A 15054-nucleotide genomic window follows, 5' to 3' on the forward strand; every position below is an offset into this window, starting at 1 on the left:
GCCAATGTACTCCCATAGGTACCTGTACCCTAGGCGCAGTCTCATGTATATAATCTGTTGAGATCGAATCAGAGATTGATACTCTTTGTAGTGGCGGTTGGAGTCACCGGTTACAGCTTCATAGTGGCATAGTGTGACGCTGCCCCTTTGTTTCAGGTGTGTCCATTTTATGTCGAATGCTTCTCGTTGTGTGGCGTATATGCGAGATTTGAGATGATTCAGGGAGAGGGCGAGGGTGGCTTCAATATCTTCTTCTTGTGTCGCTTCTTTGGCAAGTCGATCAACAGTGTCACAGGCAGTTATTCCTATATGTGACAGGATCCAAATAAACTTGACACGGATGTCATCAGTTTGTTCTAGCCTGGCGACGGCGGCTAGGGTGTTGTGGGGTTCAGGATGTTTGGTTCACACTCAGGATGGAATGGAGAAAGGAAACTCACAATGTGCTCTCTATATACATGTTATATTGGATGTACAATGCAGCTTGGTGCTGGGAAGGCAGCATGGTTACAAGCGTGATGTAGAGAGAGCTGGTTGGTGAGGGTGCTCAGAGGAGGACAGCTTGTGGGTCGCCATGCTCGCCGGCGGGAGCGAGGACCACCAGGCAGGCGGAGGAGGAGCGAGGGCCACCAGGCAGGCGGAGGAGGAGCGAGGGCCGCCAGGCAGCGGCGGAGGAGGAGCGAGGGCCGCCAGGCAAGCGGAGGAGGAGCGAGGGCCGCCAGGCAAGCGGAGGAGCGAGGGCCGCCAGGCAGCGGCGGAGGAGCCGGCAGCGCGGCAGCAGGCAGGCGGGGAGCCGCCAGGCAGGGGAGGCGCGAGGCCGCCAGGCAGCGGCGAGGAGGCGAGCCATGGGCAGCTGCCAAGCGGAGGAGGAGCGAGGGCCGCCAGGCAGCGGCGGAGGAGGAGCGAGGGCCGCCAGGCAGCGGCGGAGGAGGAGCGAGGGCCGCCAGGCAGGCGGAGGAGGAGCGAGGGCCGCCAGGCAGCGGCGGAGGAGGAGCGAGGGCCGCCAGGCAGCGGCGGAGGAGGAGCGAGGGCCGCCAGGCAGCGGCGGAGGAGGAGCGAGGGCCGCCAGGCAGCGGCGGAGGAGGAGGTGTTGCTGGCTGTGGCTGTAGGTAGAGAGGCCAGGTCTTAAATAGCGGGGGGTAGACGTGGCTTAGTAGTTGACCCCCGCTCCGTGGTGTATGGCGGCGCTGGTTGACCTAGACCACGAGGCATACACTGGGGAATTGGTGGGGTCGGCTACTCAGCGACAAACAGCGTTTGTAGGGGAGAAATCCACTACAAAGTCCTCAATGATAAGGAGGTGGCTAGGGTTGAGCATTGCCGTGTTGTTTTTGAAGGTTCTTAAGTTCCTTTGATTCAGTGGGCCACAGTTTGGGGATGTGTAGATGCACCCAACGATATGTAAGTCCCCTCCCTTTAATTTAATTTACACCACTTAGACTTCAAAAACATCCTCTCCCTGTACCCTCGCCTGGCTGGCCCTAAGGCCTTGCCTCGTTCCAGAATACATGCAAGAGCCCGTACATGCTCATTTCTGTATTTGCTAACAATGCGTAACAAAAAACAAATCCAACATTCTAGTGGTATTCTAACCAGTTGACAAATTAAGTAAAAGCCAAAAGGATTAGTTGTTTTAGTCATTTGGTTGCTCTTCGCATTTCAGGACGACCCACATGCTACAGCAACAGGTGATCGTGTTTGAATGTTGTTAATCTTGGCTTTACCTTATTGTTTATTGGATCGATCCTTAAAAGTAAAAAAAAAATTACCCATTAAGACATGTAGAATAAATTATATTTTTATGAGTAAATGGATAAATATATCGAAATATAAAGGATCTTCTTGCCACGTTTTATAAATTTGTTATGTGCTATCATCATCTCAGGGATTGGAAGGCAAGACTTCATGTAGGAATATATAACACACTCTCACTCCTATAGACTTATTAATAAAACTATACGCTCAATTTTTGGGGGGAAATTGTATACATAAATTATCTGGACATATTATTCATTTATTTTCACTCAGACTGTATGTTTGGATATCCATTATTTATCTGTACTGGAATAAATTACGTCTAATATGATAAGAATGGCTGGCAAGGTTGGAGCTGAGGTTGAGAGCAATAATTCTGTGGCCACATTATTTAACTCAATGGAATATGGACCTGCCCCCGAGGATGAAAAAGTTGCACAGGTATGCCATTAATTTAGTAATTGATTTTGTAGGCATGACATGAGCGTTATATGAGATAATTGAGCATTACAATCAGTCGGGTTTCTTATGACTTGAAGTCCCGTTATATAACATTTGAGCATTCTTATTGGTGCTTCTGTAATACGAGTGTATCTATAAAGTAAAGGTTCGGTGAAGAAGAGGAATAAATAGGGGACTATGTTTTACCAGGGAAGGTCACCACATTCAGTAACATCCCTTAGTTTGGTATTATTGCGTTTACACACCGTTCATTCCTACCTCTAATCCATTATCATATTAGAATAAGATGTCTAATTCTAAGATAATTTTCATCTATTACATTACCGGCGGAAATGTATAATAACGGAGATAGGATATCCAAAATTTTCTATATTTTCTTCCATTAATCTTTCGCCATTATCGCCTGCCTCACCTCCAACACTGTCTCCTTCATAAATCATCACGCGCATGTGTTCCCGTACACGTCACGCAGCCAATCAAAAGCGTTTTTGCTTTTGGAACCAATTAAAATGATTTTGGGTTTAATTCGCAGTATATTTGGCCCAATCGAATTCGAGTTTTATTTTGGGTCGCTCATATTTTGAAATTCAAGTTCAGTTCCGACCATGGAAGTCTGCGATGGGTGTCACTTAAAGTATATGGAGCTGATTGCGAGTTTTTGGGAAAAAAACGTAGAAACTATAGCATTTTTTCGATCGCATGGTGTTCTTCCAACCTCGGTAAAGTGTACTAAGAGCAAGACTGAATGTAAATATCGCAAAGACCAACATTTGTGGCATTGAGTAAGAATCCCAGAATGCAACAACGAACAAGAACCAGGCCTATAAGGTAAGAAATAGGTGATTCCATCATATGGTGAGAGTCAGTTAGGTTAGGTTAGGTTAGGTTTGCATTTTGTTTTTCTAGTGTTTTTTTGTTGTATTTTTTAGTCGCTTAGCCACTTTTTTCGGAAAACCATCAAACGAAAAAAAATTGCTAAAAAAACCCGGCTAATTTCCGCTAAAAATGAAGGTCATATTCGGTCTGAACACACACACAAATACACTAGAAAAATAAATTTTTTACTTGCTAAAAGTGAACGGTGTGACAATGCAAATTTACCCTTAGTTTTTTTTACAAGGAAATCTATTTTTCTGTTGTATTCTGGTGTATTTTGCTTAAATATGACCTTTATTTTCTTTGGAAAATCCTCATTTATGAGAAAATGTCAAAGAAACATAGAACTAACCAAAGAAACTTACCTAACCTTACCTAACTTCCCAGCCAGGTCTCTTATCCCTGGACCCCGCCATGATAAACAGAAAGTACTTATTTTGATATCTGGTACTAATGAAAGGAACTTTGTTGAAGTGTCATGGTGTACTTTTACATTTTTTGTGGCTATGAGAGTACGCTCAGACTGAGCATTCGTGGTGAAGTTGGCTTATTTTTCGGAGGAGTATTTACTGTAAATAAATGGTAAATGGGTATTATTTTACTTTAGGACATAGCGCTCCCAAAAGTTGTAAACTACTGAAACATTTAGATCTCCCTATTCTTAGCATTTTGGACCCCATATATACATGGCAGAAATGGATAATTTTACTTTATTCTCTTCACCACTGATCGACTCGTTAGCCGCTTGGGCGACCGGTCACGTCTCTGTTACGCACTGTTTGCAAGTACTGGGCACACTCCAGCTCCTGAATGTACCTGAACCTGCTCCAGTATTGGTCAAGTCTGGTCTTGAAAGAGCTCACACTCGGTGCCATCACAACATTTTCTGTTAGATTGTTCCAAGAGTTTACAACCCTCACTCCGAAAAAGTTTGCCCTCACAGTTTTCTGGACTTGCGGCTTCTTCAATCTTGAGCTGTGACCCCTTGTGGGGCGAGCGTCCGCCAGCTCCAAGTAAGGACACTCGACTGAGTAGTGCCCCCTGAGATGCTTCTATACCTCTATTAGGTCACCCCTTGCCTATCTGTAGTATAAGCTAGGCAAGTTCATGCCCTCCAATCTCTCAGGGTAGTATATCTCGGGGACCAGACAGGGTGACACTACTCCAGATGGGGAAGCACTTCACTCTTGAAGATCGTTACGAGGGACGGACCGTCTAGATATCTGAACGAGCTTCTTATAAGACCCAATAATTTATTTGCCTTATTTACCTTCTTCGCGCAATGGCCCGAGAACTTCAGCTCATTGTCAACATACATACCTAGGTCCTTCTCACATTCAGTCTCAAATAGTGGAGTTTCTTCATCCCGTTGGGACATATGATACGCCTCCGTACCGTTGGTACGCCCCAGGTGCATCCTCGTACACTTCGTGACATTGAATCTCAGCAGCCATTCCTTCGACCATTCCTGGAGCCCACAGAGATCCTTCTGCAGCTCTTCACAGTCGCATGGTTATTGATTTCCCGGAATAACTTGGCATCGTCCGCAAACATTTGTACGGAGGAGTGTACAGCATCAGGCATGTCATTTATGAAACAAACAAACAACAGTAAGCCTAATACACTGCCCTGTGGTACTCCTCTTGTGACAGGTACAAATGATGATTTTGTGCCATTAATCACCACACACTGCTTGCGGTCATGTAGAAAGTCTTCTATCCACGCTAGGACATTTTCCAAAATTCCGTACCCTTCCAGTTTGATTTTCAGCCCTTCGTTGGGTCCAAATATCCAATACCTTGAGCAATTGTGTTAAGCAGGAGTGCCCAGGCATAAAACGTGTTGGCAATCCATTACAAGGCTATCTTGTATTAGATGTTCCATCGCGGCATCTCTGATAATACTCTGAAGTACCTTACGTATTATGCTGATCAGGCTCACCGGTCTATAGTTGTTTGTGGAGTGACGATCTACCTTCTTGAAGATAGGATTCACTTAAACCATTTTCCAATCACTGGGGACCATTTGTTCATCCAGGCATTTACAAAACAGGATCTTCAGGGGCTCTGCAAGCTCGTTGCACAACTCTCTTAGCACTCTAGGATGTACCATGTCAGGGCCTGGACTCTTATGGACCTTTAGCTTTGGCAGTTTATTTCTAATACCCTCTTCTGTGAAGACAATGTGGGTCAGTGCTGTCGAACTGTCTGTCCTCAAACGCAGGAAGGTTAATTGGATCCTATCTTGTGAACACCGAGGAAAAGAAGCTGTTCAATGCCTCAGCTCTATCCTGGTCAGGATCTGCGTAACTACCTTCTTCAAGGCTCAGGTCTGATACTCCTATCGAGTTTTTAATTTTGACTTTGCATAGCGATAAAACGCCTTTGGGTTTGACTTGACCTCGCTTGCAACCAGCCTCTGGAACTCCTTTTCAGCCCTTCTACACTCTATCTTTGCTTGGTTTCTGGCTCTTGCATACATTCTCCTGTCTTGCTCATCGTTTGACCCAACCCAGGTCTTGAATTTCTGGGTTTTCTTCTTAACTTTGTCAACCGCCGCATGGTTCATGTGTAGGGTTCCCCTCGTATTCCTCGAGGCACTGGGTTTGGTCTTGGGTATATATTTATCGATCAAATGGGTCACTTTACTAGTTATGATATTCAGTGAAGTGTCTGCATTCTTGTGCCTTAATGAGTCAGGCCAGTGGATACCCCTCATCTCCTCCCTCATCCCGTTGTAATTTTCCTTGTAATATTTGCACCTTGGCCTGGCCTTATCTTGATCTAGGTAACAGTTAAATCTGAATGACAACACTATATGGTGACTGATGCCAACTGGGGCAAGGTGTTCCAGTTTGGCCACCATACCCTCCTCGTTTGTTATGATGAGGTCTAGTGGCTTGGGTGTTTGCTCTCCTGTGTAATGTGTCGGGTCTCTAACAAGTTGGAACAGAAAACTATCTCTCGGGAGTTTCTACAAAAAGGGTAGCAGGGTTATTCATGTCATTTGGGATGAACTCTTTTCTCCAGTTGATGTCGCCATAGTTAAAGTCTCCCATTGATAAGGGGGTGGCTAGGGTTGAGCATCACTGCATTGTCTATTAAGGCTCTTAAGTTCCTTGGATTTAGAGGGCCACAGTTTGGGGATCTATAGTTACACCCAACAATAAGTACCGGTAAGTCTCCTCACTTTAATTTAATTTTACACCACTTGGTCTCTTCAAAAACATCCTCTCCCTGTACCCTCGCCTGGCTGGCTCTAAGGTCGTGCCTAGCATAGATAACCACACCCCTTTTACAAGTTCTTTTATATCTTGTGAAAACAAATAGATCCAACATATTTTTTGCTAAAATTTTATATGCAATATACAGTACTGTGAGAGTGTGTATTGTATATTTATACTTATTTGAAATTTTAATAATTCTTTTATTTCACATTTCTTTTGTACTTTAATTACAATATCAATACAGGTAGAGTACAGTACTTCTGAAATCTTTCAAGAATGATTATTGCTATTACTGTATTTGCAATTTCAAAATAAGTATGAAGACTAAGTGTATACAGCACTGTATACTATACAGGTACTGTGATAAATTTGGTTTTGCTGCTTGTTCTTATTTAGAGGAACTAAAATTGTTTATATATTTCTCTGACACTTGGAAAGTACTTTAGTGTAGTACTACTTTGAAGCCTTTAAACATGTGTACTATACATTTATTATTTAAACCAAAGTACTACAGTATACTGCTTGAATGATATAATTTTACATATCCTGTCCTGTTCTGTTCTGTTATGTACTGTACTGTATTGTACTGCATTGTATTGCACTGGACTGCACTGTACTGTAATGTACTGCACTGTAATATACTGCACTGTACTGCACTGTACTATACTGTACTGTACTATACTACACTGCAATGTACTGTACTGCACTGCACTATACTGTACTGTACTGCACTGCAAGGTACTGTACTGCACTGTACTGTAATGTACTACACTGTACTGTACTGCACTGCACTGTAATACTGTACTGCACTGCACTGTAATACTGTACTGCACTGCACTGTAATACTGTACTGCACTGCAATGTACTGAAACTAATTTTATGTACCACATTTAATGTAATATATTTTATGTAACATATTACTCTTATATTGTCTCTTTAATTATTTTTATTTATTTATTTATTTATTTATTTATTTATTTACTCTCTTATTCTTTCTTTTACTTACTTTTACTCTTTCTTTATTATCCAATTCTCTTTTCTTCGGTGTTCGTTATACTTGTGAGATGAGGAAGGTATAGTAGTACCCCGCTTTACGCGGTCAATTGAACCCACAGGGTACCGCGGAAAGTGAACAACAGAACATATGGGATTAATTCCAATAGAGACTGGCCCGACCCCCAAACTCCACTTTTTGATGACACAAAACTATGTTGTAGTAAAAATATTATCTTTATGATGGTATGCACACACAATTAATATAGAAGAGATTAGGTTAGGTGTAACACTTACGTTAGTAGAAGAGATGTATCGGCATACGGGGATGGAGGCTGGTTCCGAGGCAGAGGGCAGATTACTGGCCCTCAGGTGAATCACCATCACTATCCACCATAGTTGTCAGGGCCTCCCTGACAAATTCCTCAAAGTCACCTTCACTGTCACTGGCACGGGCTGGCTGTGGTGGGTTGCGGGCGAAGAACTCGGTAATGCTTTTTTGACGGCTAGTATTGATGTTGTCTTGATACACCTTGATGTATGGCTCCATAGACTGCACCATCCGGGTATGGAAGACTTCATAGCGGTCATGGTCGTTGTAAAGGATCTCTGATCACCTCCAGGATGTCTTCGTTGGTGGTCTCGGAGAAGCCTTCAGCTGTAATACTGTGCGCAGCTTCTCTTGCAAGGTCCAATGCCACTGTAACAGACTGAACCTCACCAGTCACAGGTTGACTCCGCCTCTCACCTGGGATACCATGCAACACATGCCTCCATGCGTGACGAATCGTAGCTACAGACAGCTGATCCCATGCCACTTTCCACTGTAATACGTACGTCATTTCAGCAAAAATATTATATTTCCATATTTATTTCTGAGAATATATTCATTCAGGCACAGTTAAGGTAAAATATACTTGTGATGTAATATTTTAATGAAAATATTTATAAATAAGGTATCGTATTTTTCTTTTGTTTCAAATTTAATTAACAAAGATTGATGTTTCAATTTTAATTAACAAAAATTTATGTATCTATAAATACTTTTAAAAATGAATACTTTATGGTTTACATACTCCTGTGCATACCATACCATGCATTTGGCTACTTTGGGCTTGCTATGATGACGCAAGAGATTTGCCCTGGCAACTGTACCAACACTCACAGCGGGTGGTGCGTCGTTTCCATTGTTTACTGGTAGTTACTGGTAAATATTTTTCAACCTAACGAAACTATTACCCGTATAGAGGTCGACCCCCAACTTTTTGCCAAAAAATTTGGTCTTAAGAACTCGTGCTATACACGGGTATATACGGTGTGTATATATATATATATATATATATATATATATATATATATATATATATATATATATATATATATATATATATATATATATATATATATATATATATATATATATATATATATATATATATATATATATATATATATATATATATATATATATATATATATATATATATATATATATATATATATATATATATATATATATATATATATATATATATATATAAATATATATATTATTATATTATATATATATATATATATATATATAATACATACATACATACATACATACACATACATACATACACATACATACATATATACACATGGTGGGGTATGCTATAACAGTAATTGGTTCCAGAACCTGGATTGAGTTACGAGCGATGCGTTCGTTTAGGATAATCCGTTCAGGCCCCAAATACAACAGCTTAACACTGAAAAATTCGTGGAAAATGTAAAAAATGGTGCTCTATCTTACCTTAGTATTATTCAGCATGCAGGTACCCCTAAACACTGGCACATCACTACTTCACTTCCACTGGAGTCTTGGCTTTAAGGTCCTCAAACAATTGTCTGGCCTTCTCTAAAATTATAGCTTCACTAATGTTATCACCTGCCATTTCTTTCTCCTTTATCCACACTAAGAGTAAATTTTCCATCTCCTCAATCACATTAATCTTTGCTTTTGCTAAGTCTAGAGATTCCCTAAGCTACTAGTTTTTAGCTCCTCTTTATTCTTCAAAATCGCATATATAGTCGATTTAGCCATCCCATATTCATTACTAAGTTTCGCAATGCTCTTCCATTCTCACGTTTCTTTATAATTTCTTTCTTAGTTTCAAGGGTTATTAGCTTTCTACCGCTTTGGACAACTCATTGTTAATTGTATACTTGTATAACAAAATAGTTATACAAATAACGAATTTCCAATCAAAAGACGAAATTTCAACAATAACAGTGGTGCACTTACACAATGAGACAAAGATGGCGCTGACGCTCTTGTTGTGGGTCGCGGTACAACAATATTCATGCGCCAGGCGAAATAGTCCGTAGTTCATCGGCTTGATGTAGGAGAGTAGATTATAGCATTCTCAATTTTATATATATATATATATATATATATATATATATATATATATATATATATATATATATATATATATATATATATATATATATATATATATATATATATATATATATATATATATATATATATATATATATATATATATATATATATATATATATATATATATATATATATACATATACAGTTGGTCTCACATTGCTGTCCCAGATTCCGCTTTCACCGCAACGCGTGCCTTGCCAGAACCTAACATTTTCACATTCTGGTGGTCACAACCCCATTACGCTGGAGAGCGGGCTGGCAAGCTGCTGGCTTTTTGATCCAAACCTCCCGCCATCCGCCATGTTGTGTAAGAGGCGCAAATGGTGCGCATAAGGTCGCCCAGTCATCAAAAACATTACCGAAGTTCTTCACCGCCACCCACTACAGCCGCCCAAGCCAGTGAGATAGTGATAATTATAGTGAGGATATGGACTTATACGAACTTTGGGGTTTGACAAAGAGGCCCTGCAAGCCTCTGTGGTGGATAGTGATACAATTGATACAAGTGATACAGGTGAGGGCAATAATCTGCCCTCTTCCTCGAACCAACCCCCATCCTCGTGCCCAGGCATCTTTTCTACTAATGTAAGTGTTAAAACCTAATATTATTGATATTTCTCTTAATTATTAATTGTGTGTGCATGCCATCATAAAGTTAAGATAATATTTTACTACAACATAGTTGTGTGTCGCAAAAGTGGAGTTTGGGGATCGCCTGACTCCATTTCAATTAATCCCTATGTTATGTTGTTCACTTTACGCTTCCTCACTTTCCAGGGGACCCTCTGGGTTACTTAACTGGCATAATGTGAGACCAACTGTACAGTATTCCCGCTTTTAACGGTTTCACTTTCCGCGATTTCTCATTTACGCTGTACCTGCTGCGAACCGGACTTTCACTTTCTCGGTGCATCTACTCATATAATGCTGAAGTATAATTTTTTTTTTAGTTCATAAAATTCATACAAATTACCCGGCCAGAATACAATTTACATTGCTGAATTCTTACAATATGATGATCATTTTGAATATAAACATCATGGATTTTTTATTAGACATACAAATTTTAGATCTAATGTAATAATTTGGTTTACACTAAGCAAATATTTTATCTTTTGTGCAAAATATATGAAGATTACATACAAAATACTCCCAGACCTGCAAGGAATCTAGAAATGTCAATTATATTATCCTAACTTTAATCTGAGGTATTATTTATTACTAAAAATGTAAATCTACTGTTTTCTCCCAAACATTTCTCTGGTAGGGAGGGACCGACCCAGCTAGGGCCGATTATTTTGATTGACAGATAGTGTCCTTGAAGAATATTTCTTTGTTTATTTAATGAAGATATATGTTTTAGCTCATAAAATTCATACAAATTACCCAGCCAGAATATAATTTACATTGCTGGAATTCTTACAATATGATGATCATGTCGAATATAAACAACATGGATTTTGCATTAGACATACAAATTTTAGATCTAATGTAATAATTTGGTTTACACAAAGCAAGTATTTTATCTTTTGTGCAAAATATATGAAGTTTATACCAAAATATTCCCAGACCTGCAAGGAATCCAGAAATATCAATTATATTATCCTAACTTTAGTCTGAGGTATTATTTATTACTAAACATTAAAATCTAGTGTTTCACCCAATCATTTCTCAGAGAGGTAGGGGAGTGAGCTGGGAAGAGAGGGGATTTGGAGTCCATTATTTGAATGGACATAATTCAAGGATTTCTTCTTAAATATTAATTGTGTGAGCATACCATCATAAATTTAGATGTTATTTTTACTACAAATACAGGGTATTGTGACGAAAAGTTTGGGGGTCGGTCAGTTTGTTGTAATCCCATATGTTCTGTTGAAGTAGCGTTTCACTTTCAACTGTGGTTCAGCCTGGGGTACTCACTTCATATATATATATATATATATATATATATATATATATATATATATATATATATATATATATATATATATATATATATATATATATATATATATATATATATATATATATATATATATATATATATATATATATATATATATATATATATATAGTAGTACTCATTACTATATATATATATATATATATATATATATATATATATATATATATATATATATATATATATATGAAACGCACCGGCGACAAATAACTATGTTGTGTAAAATCTTAACTTTATGGTGGCAAAAAAACAAGTAATATAGAAGTTAGGTTAGGAAAGATAAAAGGTTAACATAGGAAAAATAAAGATAGGTTAAAAACGAAAATTTTTTTGAGGAACACTCACGGTAGTAGAGATGGAGTCCGACTGTCACGGGGATGGAGGCTGGTTCGAGGCAGAGGCAGATTACTGCCTCAGGTGAATCACCATTATAGGTGAATCACCATTACTAGGTAGTCAATATCACTGTCACTTACGGTTATTGTAGCTACAATAAATCCCCTCAAAATCAACTTCCTATCACACTATCACTGGCTTGGGCTGGCTGTGGTGGAGTTCTTGAGCGAAGAACTTCGGTTGTCTTTGCTTTGTGGCTGGCTGATGTTGTCGCAGTACGTGATGTCTGGCTCCATAGCCTGCACCAGTCGGGTATACCGGAAGCGTCATGGCGTTCATCGTCGATATCATGAAGCTGATGGACTAATTTTTCTGTGCTCTATGAGACGCATAACTATCCGCCTCCATGACTTAAACTAGGTTCTTCGGAGAATGGCCAGCACCTTCCTCCTCTTCACTGGCAGGTTCTTCTTCTTTTAACATCTAAATGCAGCAATCCTTCAGGATCTCTGATACCTCCATGATAATATGCCGTTGAGCGGTCTCGGAGAAACCTTCAGCTGTAATGCACTGGCGCAGCTTCTCTGGCAAAGGTCCACTGCTACCGCCAGTCTGAACCTGACCAGTCACATTCCTCCTCCTCTCACCTGGTATGCCATGCAACACATGTCTCCATAAATGACGAATCGTAGCAATAGACAGCGGATCCATGCCTCACCAAAGAAGTTACAGCTTGTTTGGCCGTTAAACTTCTTCCAAAATTGTTTGGCGAAGTTCCTTAGTCGCCGCCTCTTGTTCCTTGTCCTGTCGCTTTTACTCTGCGCTGTCGGTGTCACCCAGCTCCATGACTCATCCTTGGTGTTGGTAGAAATTGAATTTCCAAGGAGCTTGAATTTCTTTGCGGTATGCAGCTTTAACATTGCAGATTAACTCTGGTCCATGGGCTGGATTAATGGCGTAGTGTTGGGAGAGAAGACCACTTTTACGTTGGGGTGACGATCCATAAGTAGAAGCGAGTGTCCAGGTGCGTTGTCAGGAGCAACAAAATATTGAAAGAACATTCTGTTGCTGCATAAATTTCTGCACGTCAGGAACAAAACAGTTGTCAAACCAGAAGAGGGACAGAGAAGAGAGGACATCCACGCCTTCGTGCGGTTAGCCAGTATGGACATTAAACTTGATTTCATGTCACTTCATTTCTATGGCGTGCGGCTTGCGGGCTTTGTGAATCACCGATAACTTTTAGTTTTACCGATTGCGGAGGCATTGGTGGTAAACAGGGCGGTGATCGTTCCTTCTGCATCTTCGGCCCCTTACCTTCTTTCGCCAGACGCTGGACAACGAAGGTCTTGAAGTAACTTTTTCCAGAAAAGACCAGATTCGTCCTCATTAAACACCACCGTCGTCACTGTACTGTCTTCCATAATCTCCGTAAGCGGAGGAAAATCTCTAACCCGCCCGCGCTCGGCACTAAACTTCCTCTGTAATGCTGATGTTGGTGACGTAATCTCCATCAACCTATGCAGCCAACACGCCCAGGAAGCATTGAAGGGTTTGGGCTCTGCAATTCCAGTTTACATGTCACTTTCGTATAGCTCACGTCGTGCTCCTGCACTGGTAGCGTGTCACCGCCATGTTGCGTCGCCTGTTTTTTAATAACTCACCCGCTTAAAAAAGTTTCACTTTGCCAGCACCCTATTCTGGCAATACCTGATAGATGAAGCACCTGCGTTTTGCTTGATCTTCATGTGCTCCTTTATCTTAGCTGCATCCTTCTTTTTGTTATGGAATCGTGGGTCGTTGTGCTCATCTTTGGCCTTGTGAATGCTGTCATACCTTTCTCCAAATCTTAGACGTTTGGTACTTATTTCGTAGCTTAATGAGCGTCGTGTCTTCTTTGGTTTAGTGCCGCTGGGTCCAGGTAAGAGAGGTTTCTCTCTGGGGTGGTGGTCGGTAGGAAGCATTTACGGAACAATGGATGCGCGTTAACCCGGCTACATCAGCCTTGAGGATAGAAACTGCGCGGCTAGGTCAGCGTCGTCTCTCCTCCCTCCCCTCCCTCCCGGGGTAGTCACGTCATAATACTTTAAGCCAATTACAGCTAGCAGCAGAGGGGGGTGAACACATGGCCAATCACGATCGAGGCGTCATGGCGTCAGTGATAGCATAACAAGACACACACTGCATAACCTTACGCGCTTACTAAGCGGAGGGAGGAGGAGGAGAGAACTGTGAGCAGGCAGGCGAATTGGGTGGCTGGTGGCGTGGTCAAAAATCTAAAAATGGCAGCATCCGGGCGGACACTCACCCGTGGCTGTGGAAAACCGCGTTAAGTGAAAGTTCAGCTTTAGCAAGGCACGCGTATATCTTGCAGCGTTTAAGTGGCCCAGCGTTAAGCGATAGGCGCGTAAAAAAGCAGCGGCGAGTGTAAGCTGTATATATATATATATATATATATATATATATATATATATATATATATATATATATATATATATATATATATATATATATATATATATATATATATATATATATATATATATATATATTACTGTAATTATTTTGCAATGGCCAATATTCACATACTAGTGATGGTCTTTAAAGCCTAATATAGACCATTCAGTTCTTGGGTGCTCTTAATAGGCAATGAAGCTTATTCCTCTTGTTCACCTGCTTTTATCTTACTCGGTGACTGGATGTTGATGCTGGTGGCTGGCACAGGTGATCCTGATGTTGGATCAGTTGATCCAAGTGTTCCTGCTGGTGCAGATGCTGGCATAATTGGTGTAGGTGTCTGCCTTCTCCCTTGAAGATGAACTTTTATCACCACAGCTCATGTTTCTGCTTCAATTTTGGCACGCAGATTGACCTGGTTTGTTTACATTTATCTTGGATAAGGCGTACCAACCCTCTCGAGTTGCAGCGTTCGGGTTACTAAATAGTAACCCGGTGTCCGGGATTGATATTTGAGTCTGACGAAACCATATGACG

General features: G+C 40.6%; 1 protein-coding gene across 2 annotated transcripts in view; it reads left to right on the top strand.

Moving 5' to 3' along the window:
* The first annotated feature begins 2045 nt into the window (after positions 1–2045).
* The window catches only part of LOC121860149 (aldehyde dehydrogenase family 16 member A1-like), a 76811-nt gene continuing 63802 nt past the window's right edge, over positions 2046–15054 (top strand). Inside the window, exon 1 of one of the 2 annotated variants that reach the window (XM_042357206.1) lies at positions 2046–2196. In XM_042357206.1, coding sequence (XP_042213140.1) covers positions 2083–2196 — 114 coding nt within the window. In that variant the 5' untranslated portion in view covers positions 2046–2082. The remainder of the gene's footprint in view (positions 2197–15054) is intronic. The other variant, XM_042357207.1, reaches the window with a different exon arrangement.

Source organism: Homarus americanus, unplaced genomic scaffold, assembly GCF_018991925.1.
Source record: "Homarus americanus isolate GMGI-L3 unplaced genomic scaffold, GMGI_Hamer_2.0 scaffold5831, whole genome shotgun sequence".
In the NCBI taxonomy this organism is placed as follows: domain Eukaryota; kingdom Metazoa; phylum Arthropoda; class Malacostraca; order Decapoda; family Nephropidae; genus Homarus; species Homarus americanus.